General features: G+C 36.8%; 2 protein-coding genes across 2 annotated transcripts; both read right to left on the bottom strand.

Moving 5' to 3' along the window:
* Positions 1-593: 593 nt before the first annotated feature.
* On the bottom strand, positions 594-11,961 carry LOC140870789 (DNA damage-binding protein 1). The gene is made up of 19 exons (XM_073273192.1): positions 10,045-11,961; positions 9,659-9,707; positions 9,318-9,377; positions 9,050-9,141; positions 8,678-8,729; positions 8,510-8,572; positions 8,341-8,390; positions 7,605-7,680; positions 7,103-7,312; positions 6,910-7,016; positions 6,704-6,812; positions 5,336-5,536; positions 5,026-5,241; positions 4,842-4,952; positions 4,284-4,559; positions 3,367-3,641; positions 2,488-2,839; positions 1,742-2,026; positions 594-1,399 (listed from the first exon to the last, which is right to left on the bottom strand). The coding sequence occupies exons 1-19, from the start codon at positions 10,146-10,148 to the stop codon at positions 818-820; spliced, it is 3,270 nt and encodes a 1,089-aa protein (XP_073129293.1). The 5' UTR covers positions 10,149-11,961; the 3' UTR covers positions 594-817.
* Positions 11,962-12,049: 88 nt separating this feature from the next.
* On the bottom strand, positions 12,050-13,873 carry LOC140870788 (phospholipase A1-Igamma1, chloroplastic). Its single transcript, XM_073273191.1, has one exon. The coding sequence runs from the start codon at positions 13,766-13,768 to the stop codon at positions 12,230-12,232; it is 1,539 nt and encodes a 512-aa protein (XP_073129292.1). The 5' UTR covers positions 13,769-13,873; the 3' UTR covers positions 12,050-12,229.
* Positions 13,874-14,249: the final 376 nt, after the last annotated feature.

The following is a 14,249-nucleotide window of genomic DNA, read 5'->3' as shown; positions in this document are numbered from 1 at the left end:
GAGAGAACCTCTCAAAAAGGAAAAAAAAACAAGAGCCACCCTTTGAATCATTCAAAAGGTTACTGATTGATATAATCTTTCTGCATTAAATTCAAATCAAAGAACAACCGGTGAGCGTCATCATCATTCATCAATATTGATGTGTAATAAAAGAAATATATATTTTTAAAACCATTTTTTGAACCCTTTTGTTTTGGCTATTACTTTAGTACAAATAACATCTGAAGTGACCCGAAAATCGTAAAAAAAATATTTACATCATATTGTTTTCATTAGTGAAATTTTATTTGCAGTACCTTTAATTACCTAAATCATTTCTAGTTTATTAACACTAATATCAGGAACAAGGTTTATATAGCTTGATTTTAAGAGTTAGAATCTACCGGCAGCACCCCAATACATTGTTTTAATTACACATTTTGTATAAGCTGCTTGCTTTGAATTCATTGCCGCAGGACCCTCCATGTGAAAAGTAGACAGGGCCCTCATGAACCTTTGATCATAAAAAGTTCCAATCATATTATTATAAATTTTTTCACAAACTTCACAACAACAAATGACGAATGGCAGGAAAGGGTTCACATTGTCCATCATATTTCGAATAATATTTTTAGAAAGATTCGAAAAGTTGTTGCAGAAACAGATGGTGGTTACTTACACAATAAATAACGCGTTTTTCCCACTGACATAATCATACATGGAGGCTGAAAAAACAGGCCAACTCTGCAGGTTTCGGGACTCTGAGAAGCCGGAAAGGAAAATAATTTATGGGCACACTTTAACCATACAGAACTCGCCATTAAAGTGAAGAATGAAGTTAGTGTAACCTAGTCAATTCTTCAACTCTCTTCATTAGTTCCTCCACCGGAATACTCATTGCTTTTGAAATCTCCTCCATCCGGTTCCGACCAAGATCAAGGAACGACTCAATCAGATCTCCGTCCAAAAAGTTTTTAGAATCGACCGTCTTCTTCTCGTTGTAGAATGACCTCCACTGCTCATGACTAAATCCCCCCACCCCTTTGATCACTTTCCTCAGGTGCATCTGCAACTTCTCCAGGAAGACATATTGATCATGAGGGAGGGAAGCGATGACCCCAATGACTCCATTGACGGTTCCAAAAATGACAGTCGGGATCTGGCCAATGTCGGAATCTGGCAATCGCATGACGAGAGAACCATGACGAAACCGATTAACAAATTCACCTAGGTGGTATTCACCAACAACCTCAAGGCGTCCCCGCTCCTCATCGGTGGCTCCTTCACTGTTTTTGCGGACAGTGAAGAGGTTAAAATTATTTTCAGCGCCGAGGTATATTTCATCATCTAGAATCTCGACTGCTGACATCCAGTTTGCGTTGTAGTCACGGGCTCGCTCCTCAATAGCGCCCTCCTCGTGCTGAAAACAGAAATCAGAGAATTTTAGACAAATCAGAATAAAATTGACAGGGATTTTAAACAAAATGTGTTTATAGAGGTTGATAGCTAAGCAAAAGGAAACACAAATAAATGAGTTGAAGAAAGTGACACAGTTATTAAAATCATAAACTATTAGGAGATTAAAAACACTTTCTGTAGAAATTCTAAAAAAAAATGTATATTTCTAGAGGAGCTCTAATGGGAATCATGGAGTTGGAAAAAGATGCCATAAAGACGAGGTTGAATAGAGTCTAGATGCTGCAAGATGGAAAATATAAATCCTGAAAGATGATACACAGTCCTTGAGATTGCAAATATTTACCTTGTAAATCAGCAGAGAGATTGATTTCATCAGGTCACCTACAACAATAAAATCTCCTCTTGTTTGTACATACAGAGCAAGTATGTGTCCATGGTGTCCACATTCAGATTGCAACTCACGAGAACCATCATCACGAAGCATCCACTTGTACAACTGAATCTTCTGATTAATGGCAGCTAGAAGCTTCCCATTGAAGGCATTAAGAGAGTAAACAGCCCCTTTAGTTTCTTTTTCAGCAATTAGCTGAAGTTTTCCATCTTCTACAGCAAAAACAAGGATGCGGCCCTGCAGTCATTTAAACAAAAAAAAAAAAAAAGAGAAGGTTGAGAATGGTTTTGTGACTCACCATGTGTTGAGCTTTCAAAAACGTTGGAGAAACACTGCTTTGATTATGTCTACAAATGCGATAGTGTACAGTTCAAAAATATAAATACATGGGAGGTGCAATTAGTTTACTGTAGAGAAGTAAAAACTTGTTCATGAGCTACAATTAATTGGACGGTGTTAATGAAATCTAGTGAACATAATAGAACCATTTCACCATCATGCACTTTCCAGTAAAACCCAGGCCGCCAGAATCCTAGATAAATGATTAAATAAAACCGACAAGCACAGAACCTACAAACTGATATTCAGCATACAAGCATACATATAATCCTAGATAAATGATTAAATAAAACGGACAAGCGCAGAACCTACAAACTGATATTCAGCATACAAGCATACATATAATATTTGCATCTTACTTTTGTAGGCTCATTCTCTTCTGGCATGACATATGCAGTCCCGACACAGTAATATACATTACTGTCATCAGAGAAGGAGCAGCTAAGAATGGAGCAACCACATTCAAACTGATCGAGTTGATAAGTTGAAATGAAATCAAAAGTCTGATCATCCAACAAACGGATGAAGTGAACTTCAAAGTCTTCTGCACTTGACTGGTTATGCTTTAAACTGCATATTGCAAAGGTACGAGTCTGTTCCTGATGGCATATTCGTCGTGCATGCTCCCTAAGTGGAATAGAGCGTATGTGAAGTTTTTGAATGTCATCAATGGTGCCAATTGTGAGTTCACCTTCTTTAGCAATTGCAAGGCTGTAAACACAAGTAGATTTCTTCTCATTGTTAACTTCACTTAGTAGAGGTCAACTGCTTGTGCACACATCTACAAAAAAATAATCCCATAGTCTCCATCCTCAAATCAATCCACGATGGAGAAAACTCATGATCTCATGAGCGGGACGAGTTATCACTTGTCAAGAAAATTATACATATCCTCAGTCATGAAGTTGAAGGAAGGCAAATACCACTCACTTGACAAATTCACAATTCATTTACTTAGTGAATACGGGGAAGCATGGGACTTTAGCTTAGGTATCGAGGCTAGGATAGACTGACTCTCTCTCACTGTACCACCACTCACTCCATAGACGAAGAAAAGGCTGTGGACTAGCAATACTAACTCTACAAAATCAAATGTAAAATCTATCTTCCCACTCGATCGGAAGTAATAAATATTTTATAAGCCCCACCAAAAATGCAGGCTAGATGATTCTAATTTATAATTCAGAACTTAAATCAAGGCTTATCAAACCATAATACAAAAATCAGGTAATACTTACCTGTCGGGGAAAGCAGCAGAATTGAAGGGGCACATTAGACTGACTTCTTTTAGATTTACATTACTGTAAAGCAATTTCTTGTTACTGCTGTAAATGACAGTCGGTCTATCAGAAGCAGCAAAAACATGTGTGGCATTCTTTGACGAGAAAGTCCGCAGCGTAATCGGTTGCGTCCCAAGAGACACTTTTTTCCTGTCAGCCAGCTCCCCAGTGCTAGTGTTTAACACGAAATTCAAGAGATGTCCATCCCCAAGAGCACATAACAAGTAAGACATCTGAAATTACAATGCATCCAACAGTGTGACTTTAAGCCAACTTGACTTGCTATTAGTTTAATATCTCAAAAACACTCATTCCTTGCAAGCACAGATTTAACTCTGAGCCTAATTAAATAAAACTTTGACTAAGAATGGGTTAACTTCCACAGAAAGCAGCAGCAGCGAGTATTGAATTCTGATTCATAACTTCTACAATCATTACATATTCAAAAGAAAAACTGAAGAATGATAAGATGTTTTAGATAACCCTCACGATGGCATAGCATCTCTCTTGCCTCTAACAAAAGAACCTCATATACGAACCAATTTGAAGACGAATTGATTTGAAGAAAGAGAGGAAAGACTATCTGCAGGGGTAAACTGTGCTTTCAAAGACCAAAATTCTCAAACCACCAGGCCTAAAACATTTTTATATATAAAAAAATCTCATTCATGCATCACAGGAATTAAACCCTAAAATATGCACAGAAATGGTCAACTTTTATCCCAAAATCGCAAAGGACACCAAGTTCATGATCCTGGAGTACCAACTGAATATCAATATCCTACTAAAAGCCTTAAATTCCAAAAGAATTTCATTCACGAAAAAGGCCATGCCCACATAAAAACAAAGTTGACAAAAGTAAGAACCAAACTCACCCCTTCAAAAGTACATAACAGTACAGAACGAGGAATTATCTCCCCTCCCAAAGGTTCTTTCGTAACCAGGTTTAAATCAGGAAGTGAAAATATCCGGACACTTATATCTGTCCACATACCCACTACTGCTAAGTGACTATAATTTGGATTGTCACCAATTGGATTTATATCCAGGCATGAGATGTCGTACTCTAATTGAGTATGTTTTATTTCTGACAACACTCCGTCACCAATTTCCAAATAGATCAAATGGCCACCACCAAGAGCCAGTAAGACCTGTGAAAGGCAAATGTCAAGTAAGCTGAAAGAACTCAAGCAAACCAAACCAAACCAAACCAGCCAATATCACAAGTGCTTCAGAAGACTGCATCAATCAAGAGCAGAATCATAGAGAAAACCCAGGTGCATGTTTCAAAAAACTTCTCCAGTTAGCAAGTAATCCCGTTAACCATAATTACTACACATAATCTGTGAGAATTAATTTCGACACGTGTTCTTTACAAGTTTTTAGAGACATTCGCTACAAATTGATACTAAAACTGAAGCATTCGAGCTTACCTGAGTGGCATTGGCCGTGGCAACATTGATTGAGTGCCCTGCTGGAGCAAACCATTCATGTCGGAGTTCTCTAGAGGTAGAACTGACCAATCTGACTGAGATTGAAGTAGCCTGCACAGTTCATAATTAATTTATATATGGTGAAAGGCCCAACAAATGGTTTTGCATGCTATGACGAGCTTGCCTGCACAATTTGGTCATATACAGCATCGTGACAAAATAAAGTCTGGGCATTTGAATAAAAGCCTTCTATCTCGGTTTCCTCCAATTCATCCTCAATGTTCATTGCCAATATACGTGTCTCACTGATGAAGCTAACAACCAAAAAAGTATCAAATGGATCATCAGTAGCTGAACGTAATGACCACATCCCTTTGATTCCTTGAAGCTCTACAGATGCCTACGAATGGCAATAATTACAGAATGCTATGAGAAAGTAAAGTGTCAAATAAATTATCAACATTATCAACAAAATAAAATGTACTAGTAAATACCTGCTCATTTATTCCAATTCCATTACGTACGATCCGAAGAGAACCATCTTTGTAAGCTCCTGAGCAAGTTACAACCTGACCTTGCCCTTGCCTCTCTAAGTCAACCACGCAAAAGTCAACAATTGGCCCCAAATTGACATACCTCTCGAGAACTTCAACATAAGAACCTTTTGCATCCGGGTGAAGATTAAGCTTTATGAGCTGGATTATAATCAAGACATGCAAACAAGGAAATTTTCATGGAAATGACCAATTATCATAGATAACAAAACTATAAAAGAAGTCAAGAGAATTGATAATTTTAAAACAGGGAAAAAAATTATTTGAAACCAGAAGTTAGTACCACGATTTTTCAATCTTGATTATCTTCGTACCTAGAACCTAGTCATTCATGAAATATAAAATGGCTATCTGAAGATACGCTAACAAACATCCCATGAAACTGGAGTTTCTTTCAGCAAGTATTTCTAGAGTAAAACTTTCTATTTGCTTGTTTTATTAATCAAACTAAAAGCACAAAACAATCTCCACGACATACAATAAAGTTCATATCACACAACCAAAAACACAACACTATAGCATGATAATATCTACCATTATTCAAAATACATCAAACAATCAAATTAAATCCTCTCTCTTAATGCATCATAATCGATAATGACAATGAAAAGAAACACCATCATTCTATGAAACTGCAAGGCATCTACAACAGAAGAAGGGTAATAAATTCTCATATCAAGTAACAGCTTGTAAAAATATTAAAAACAAGAAGGTGGAGAGCATAAACCATCTAATCTAATGTATAAAAAAACTAGAAAAAAACCCCCACAAAAAATGAGAAAAAATAAAGATTGGGGAAGATATACTTGCTACAAATCTACCAAAGCAATGTTGTGGATAGATGGAATCACTTCACTAATACATAAAGCACAAGAAAACACCCTCCTACGTCAAGAGAAACATGCTGAACTTGATAAGGAAATATCAAACCGAGGAGATAGTGCAGTTATACAGGTCATATGCTATCACAACTATTAAATAGGTCGTGTTTTCTTTTTTGTTTGTCTCAAATATATAAGGCTTGTACTATATTTAGCAATATTTTTCTATTCTTTTACTAATATACCCCTATTAGCTGCATCTTGAAAAATGTGCAACCCTTTTCAGAATGAATTAAATTTGATAAAATAAGAAGCTAATATATAATTTGTTTTTCCACTTATTTTTCTTAATTTATGTGCAAAAAAACAGACAGATATAATCCGGGCAGAAGGAGTACAGTATTATACATAAGATGGTAGAAAGTAAAATCAAACTCATATGGGGATAAAAGATGGAGACGATTGAAAGGAGAAATTGTATGCATACCTGTGAGTCGCCATAACTTGAGCCAACAAAAACAACTGCATTATCAAGATAGGAAATTGATGATGCAACAGATGTCTCGCCCAGGAGCTCAATTTTGAGTCCCGTTACTCTGGAAGATTAGAAATGGAAAAACCATTAAGATGTGTCGATATATTTGCCAAAAAAACATCACTTAAACTGAAATAATGAACAGAAAACCAACTCACTTTTCCTTTTCATGGGTTATGACAAGTAGGTGCAGAAGTCCATTGTGATCCCCTAGTAAGTAGCGAGAACCGTCGGTGTCAACTCTCCCATAAGATCTTGTAATAGACTTCAAAGAGATCGCATAAACATGAATCAAAGATAATGATTAAAATGATTTAACGTAGAGTAAAGCAAAATATTTATGTAGCCTACAGGTGTAATTGGAATTGCTTTGAAAGCTGAGGCACTGCAATACACGATTGTTTCTTCCCCGATAATTAGAACACCACAGAGAGGAGGTGGCACTGGAATTAACAAATCTGCACCGTTATCAAGATTATTCTGAGACCATGGCCCCTCAACAAAATCTTTGTCCTTCAAAGTCACCTCATATGTTTTCACGTGACGGGCATCCTTGTTATCCTGTAAATCAAGGTTGCGATACGTGGTAATCAAATCATTCTGAAAGAATTCAAGAATATGCTTCAAATTGAAACAAAATCAACAATACCTCATTGGTAAATCGTGAAAGGAAAAATTACATTTATGAAGCAATGACAGAGAACTTAAGATACAATCCTCCAGAAACAAAAAAAAAAGAAAATGGTTGGCCCAGGCAACTTAAATGAGTTAAGCAAATAGCTTCATCAACTTATGACAAGATAAAGATCGCATACAAAACTCAAGTTTCTATTTATAAAGAGTAAATCAAAACCTGGTAAAGTACAACAATGGTTGGCTTGGCGCATCCATACAAAAATTTGATATCCAAAACCTGAAGCTCCTCGAGCCTGAAGAAACAGCAAGGATATAGTTAGCAAGCTTGCTACGGGGGAAAAACGACACCATAGCATTTCAGAATAATCAGATCGACATCGTTATTCAATGCTTACAACAGTGCAGAAAAATTATAGCTTCACTTGGTAATGAAGATCTGCATCATCAGAACTTAGTGGAAGTAGAGATTGCTAATAGAGTTTGCTATACGAAAAAAATCACTTCTCACGATGAATCATTCTCTGGTAAAACAATGTCGGTCTAATAATTCTGAAATGCTATGGTTTTGTTTTGAAATATATGATAAGGAAATCCAATAGGAATATAGTTCAACTAGCTCAAACGTAATTTTCGGAAAGAGAAAATAAGATGTAGATATAAGAACCTCGACCTAGAAACAGGAAACTGACAAAAACAAAAAAAATTCGAACTAGATCACACAGGTTTCATCTACCCTCTTTTTTAAAAAACAAAAATGCAATGTTTGGAATTAGCAACTGGGCGTCAACAATACATAGGCAAGAATTCAAGGATAGCTGATAAGAGAAATGACAGATATACAGTTATACACAACAGGCACGTCATATATCTTTTTAAGAATAACAGACACCAGCTTTACTTTTGGGAAAGTGACTTGCTACTCTCTGCAATAGGAAAAAAAGCAGAAAATTTACCTGATATTGAATGCTTCTTTGAGCTGGCCTTTGTTATCAAATGGAATGACCTAAATTTAAAAAAAAAAAAAAAAAAAAGAATCCAAGGTAATCTAATGAGAGCATGTGGAAGAAAAAATTGAAACTTCGATTGGAATAAATCTGAAAAAGTAAAAATTACTAAGATTACCTTGAATAAGCCGTCGTATAGATGAAGTCCAATCAATCTGCAATCTGGATCTATTACACCAATCTACCAGGAAAGAAAATCCACAAAGTCGTAAACAGTCAAATTTATTTAAAAAAAAAAAAAAGATCGCTATCACAACGTGAAAATTCCAGAGAATTACTAAGCTACCTGCCCATTGTCAGTAGGACGACCTATTCGATCTGAAACATCCCCCATTGCTCTGTTTAATAACGGATGCCCCACCAACAAAGCAGCAAATTCCTTTTAGTAAAAATGGATGATGAATTGATGATTACACCAAAATTCAAAGTAATGACACTGATATATCCTAAAAGAAAATATCAATCCTGTGGCCACATGTGGATTGTCTATAAAATGACTTCAGGTCAATGCATTACAGGAAACCTCATTGCAGAACCAGCAGGTGGTTCAAGTATGTAACTATTGTCAAATTCAAGCAATGTGTATAAATGCAAGCAAGCAACAAACAATATTTCATAAGATTAACCATCCAGTGCTTAAAAACTCTAGCTCTCACACCTTGTAACAACCTCTGCAGCCTCGGAATCCCATTGTAAAACACAGAATTTATATCTTTCTGTAGCAATGAAAAGGAGATCTTGGGTCTCTCCCTGCCAGTTAATCATGAAGTAAGATGTAAGCGTTTTTAATACTATTTTGTAAGAAATATAAATCAAATTCTGATCTCGATCTCAAGATCAGGGTTTTCTCAGACTGATTGTCAAGCATACACTTTGATGTTACAATATGAATACTCACATAAACGCTTTTCAATATGAATACTCACATGTGGGCGGAAAAGCTCAAGGGTCGCAATTCTTCCATATATTGGAACATCCAACATAGGCTGTAAAGATATAAATTAAGAGGTTATGATTTCATAGGACCTCAATCATTAAAAGTTCAAGCTTAAATCATTCCATCAGCCAAAAAAGGATGGAAACATTGCACTATAAATTTACTGGGTTCTCATCAGAGAGGAAAAAATAAACTAGAATAAATAGTACACTCTGCCAGATCCCCTCTTCTCTCATGACAACAGCTCGTCTACAATCTCACGAAAAGAACAAAAGGGGAAGCATACTACATTCTCGATTAAAAAAAAGTCTGGTAACTCGATTTATGTACCTGTAGACCTTGAGGAGTAAGTAAATGGATCTCTATTCGAGTGCATTTCCTGCAAGTGGATATTATCAAGAAAAGGAAGAATGCATTACATGTACACACACCATAAAAAACTTAAGTAATAAAGAAAAAAAAACTAGAGATATGTAAAATCACAATTCTGTTCTGATATCATAAATTACCCTAAAAAACAAAAACGTTCCACCAGAATCATATAGCAGTGAATACAAAAATATAATATACAAAATTAACTTCCAGAAACAGCATAGAACAATCAGACCCCCAACGAAATCCATGAAAGTTAACATAATCATTAAATTAAGATGAAAATGGAGCAGTGCATGAGTTTGCACGCTTTTTTGTGCGAGTGAACGAATGAGAATACTCACGCAACAATGAGATTGAGCTCGTGAGGAGCAGTAAAATTTCCGACGCATGAATGGGTAACATTGGTCGGTTTATGAGCCGTCACCACATAATTCCAAACACTCATCTTTATAATATACACAGTAAATACACTTCTCTATCTCAAACCCTAGAGAACAAGGCAGAGCGTGCTGTAGTTGAAATTACTTGTGGCAGATTCCTGTGCGCCGCCAGCGGGGCCATTATATTAAACGGCGTCGTTGAGTTAACCGGGAGAGGGAGGGGAAGCGGAAAAGGGCAGAAGAGTAATAATGTTAAGCATATGGGACATGTAATGGGCCTATCTTTATATTTAATTAAATATTGTCATCATGGGCCGTCTTTGGACAAGGAATCGCCCGACAGCATAAGGCCCATATTATCAATAGGCTCGATTTTATATATACAGCAGTATACTGTATACACACCCTATTCACTAGAATTGGTTCCCAGCTCCAACCTCAGTCATCTGTTCATTGATTTCTCGAATTCGTTGATTCAAACTTTCTGAGTGTGTGAAGTTGCCACTTGCCAGTCTCTTCTGAATTTCTTTTCAATTGTTGGGGCTTCTTCCCATTTCCCACCAAGCCGAGGGAAGAAAGCAAAAGGCTTTGTCGTTTTCAATTTATTATTTAATTAGGAGCAGACGAAAACTGAGGGATAGAACGAGAGATCTGCTATTCAGAATGCGCTGCGATCTGTTTTCTGCTTTGAACGACAGATCGCCTCTTTAAGATGGGATTCCACCACTTGAAGCTGAGTCTCAAATTTTTATTTTTTTATTTTTTGCAAGTATTTCTTTTCTTAACTTTCGGTTTCCTTGCGTTTTTATTTTAACTCTATATATTTCCTTTTCTGTTTATGGTTTGGAATTGGTTCTAGTCACTGTATTGGAGCCCACGTAGATAAGTTTTTCTCGTGAGGTTTAAACCAGTGATAAAGTAGTATTAGAGTCGTACAAAGTGCTTCTGATCTTGAAATGATCAGTTGATGACTGTCTTAATCAGGCATGGACTCAAATATGTTTGAAATGTGAATGGGCACATTTTCATAGAATCTTAATGTCAACTGTTTTCTGAAAAATTCGACATAAGCACTTCTTCTACTTGCTTTTATCATTTGGTTGCAAGTGGTCGTTTTAAATCACTTTGAACTGTTGTTTCTTGCATGACTTCTTAGCGACTGCATTAGGAGATGATCTTTATCTCATGGATTATAAATTACAATTAAGAGGATAGTGGAAACCGGATCTCATCGCTGTACCATTAAAGTTCTAAAGCTACGTCTTGGTACTGATGATATTAATAATGTGTTAAACATTTGTTAAGAAGCTGAATATTGAGCTAAAGATTTTTTTTAAAAGAAACATGTGTCTAGACTGGGATTGGTACTGGCCCCTGCTACAATATAAATAACAAAAAAGAATATATTAAAGGGATTATACTAAAAATTAAAATCTCTCCATGAGAAGACAGAACAAAAAGGGTTAGTGCTTCCTAGCAAAGGAAAAACCAATTATATCTAGGCTAGTTTTAAACAAGCACGAATATCGGATTGAGGAACTTCTCCAAAAAGATATTGAAATTTCCGTTATGAATGCCCCAATTTTCCAAATGCATCAGACACCATATTTCTTATCTTAGCCTAAAAATGATAGAAATTTACTGTCCACTTTGAAAAAAAATTGAAATGCACTAGGTCCATTAACTCCCTCTTGATTTTTATTTCTCTTCTCTCTCATTTAAGCATGGCTGATACTACTTCTGTTTGGTTGTTCAGTTTGTTCTCGAAAAATTTTGGGGGCATGAAATTTAATTGAACCAAAATTTTGTGTGGAACTGCACTGGATAAAGACACATGCGCATCCCCAACCAAACCACTAGACTTGGCTCTATCATGCAGGTAATGTCGATGATGCATTTTGTAAGGCAAATTCTGCCTTTTAGCTGTTCAATAGTCCTGTAGTATAAATTTATTGACATAAGCATATTCTTTTCTATTGATTAACTTGCTATATAGATTTTCAAAATGTAATAAACTATTGACAATATGTCTCAATTTAAGATGACATTGTTCACCTAAACATAAGTCCATAAGTACACCATTCTTGGATATTGTCCAAGATTTCCATGTACAAAGCCAATTTTATGATTCTAAAATTAAATAAGTTCAGAAACCAAACAAGGATCCAAGCTTGTAACTTTCTTGCAATTCAAGTGCTCGATTTTGTAATGATTCCACAGAGGGTGAGGGTACATCTTCCGGATCTCTTGTTGGTTTAACCCATCTACCGTGATGATTTCGTACCAACCCTTTATTAGCCAATTGATACCAGTTAGGGGGGATTCTCAACTCGTCAACCAGCATGTCACAATCCTTGTTCACCAGTGCCAAATCCCTTTTCGAATTGACCCGAAAGTCCAAACCAGTACCATGAAATCCATCTACCAAATGCAGATATGTCTCCAACATGTGAAATCCCACCAAATTCAACCCTTTCTTGAGATATGGAGATGACCTAACATCAAGCTTTAACTCAACTCCGACATGTGTGTACACCCACTCTAATGTACCTGTTATATCGTCAAACCTCTGTAAACTTTCGTTTAATACAATCCCAGGCATTCGGGGCACGATATCTTGTTTCATTGTTACACGTAAAGTCTTTACACCCATCTGATAAAGTTCGTCCCGAAAGGCGATGTTGCCAACACGTGGTGAGGCAAATGAGACGACACTTATAGAGAGGCCGGGGAAGTTTTTTGCAGCCTCGTAGGCATTTAGCAATCCCAAAGCACCACCTAGACTGTGCCCCGTGATAGTTAGGCTAACCTGTTCACCTCTTTTTTGGTAGAGATCTACTAATCTTTTCACTTCTTTCATCACTTGTTCCGAGGCACTGTACTTGTTATACCTAGTCTTATCACATTTGGAGGAGTAAATGCTAAGGAAACCATGTTCAACTTTTGCTTGACCTTGCCCAATGGGCTCTAGTTTCCGCTGCATATTATCGTACCATTCGGATGGAGCGACAGTGCCACGCCATGCCACCACCACATCACGTCTCCCAATTCGTTGGGATTCTTGATCATCACTGATGGCTACAAACCCCATCCAGTTTGAATCTTTGCTCCAAGTGTCAACAAAGCGTGAATTCTCTAGCCACTGAGGCAAGTCTATGTGTGACATTGCATATATGTATCTAGTGACATTGTAACCACTTTTGCCTAGTCCCAACTTGTCAAAAAGCTTGTGCCGGTTGTACATACAGCTGCCGCAATACTCTGAGTATGAATCAAAGTCAAGCGCATCGTATGTTGCTTGTGCGAATTCTCCATATTTGATGATCTCCCTTCGAAGCCAAGGGTGTAGTGGATCAAGAAGATCGTCCCAATCACGTGAACCTTGGATTTCACGCCATTTTTGTGATATGTCTTCTTTTGGAGACAAGGCAGGGTTGTTGTGCTTCTCTTCAATGTTTAAAGCATTCAATTTTGGACGAGTTACGCTCTTCTGAATTTGGCTTTCAATGTGAAGATGCAGCTTGCTTGACAAGGATTCAGCCAGCTTTGCAGCCTTGTTTGATGTTTTTTCTTGTGGATTTTTGGTGGTTTTGAAATCTTGGTATGCAAGAATCTTGATCGGAAGTTGATTTCTGTCGGTGGCTGGGAGGTTGAAGTGAGGATGAAATGCATTTTTTGTGGCCATTTTTGATGAAAATTTTGTAGGAAAGCTTAAGAACAGAAAGGAGTTATATAGATGATTACGAGTGTGTAAAACTTTGGAATTTGAATTAAAATTATTTGAAAAAGTATGTGGTGTTTGGTACAAGTCAATGTCGATTGGTTCAATTTAGGCAGAATTTGTTTTTGACTATGATTTTCAATGCATTTCACGCGTCGGTCCAAGCTCGTGGGCATGGGCCGGTGCCCCAGGCACGAAGCTTCCGAGTTCCCCAGACGTAGGAAATAAATTCTTTTTTGTTTTTCACCTTAATTATTAATTGTACGTAATCTCGTGTGCTTCATTTTCACCTTAATTATTAATTGTAGGTAATCTCGTGTGCTTCATCAACTCAATGTGATCCACGATTTTCTTTTTCCGGGTACAAAATTCAAAAAAGTTGCGGATGACAATAAATTTTAGAGAACTTTGCGAATATAATGAACCTTGCGTGACTGAGAAAATA

The sequence above is a fragment of the Henckelia pumila genome, unplaced genomic scaffold, assembly GCF_033568475.1.
Source record: "Henckelia pumila isolate YLH828 unplaced genomic scaffold, ASM3356847v2 CTG_254, whole genome shotgun sequence".
NCBI lineage: Eukaryota > Viridiplantae > Streptophyta > Magnoliopsida > Lamiales > Gesneriaceae > Henckelia > Henckelia pumila.
The sequence above is the reverse complement of the archived record's forward strand: the minus strand, read 5'-3'. Positions and strand labels throughout refer to the sequence as shown.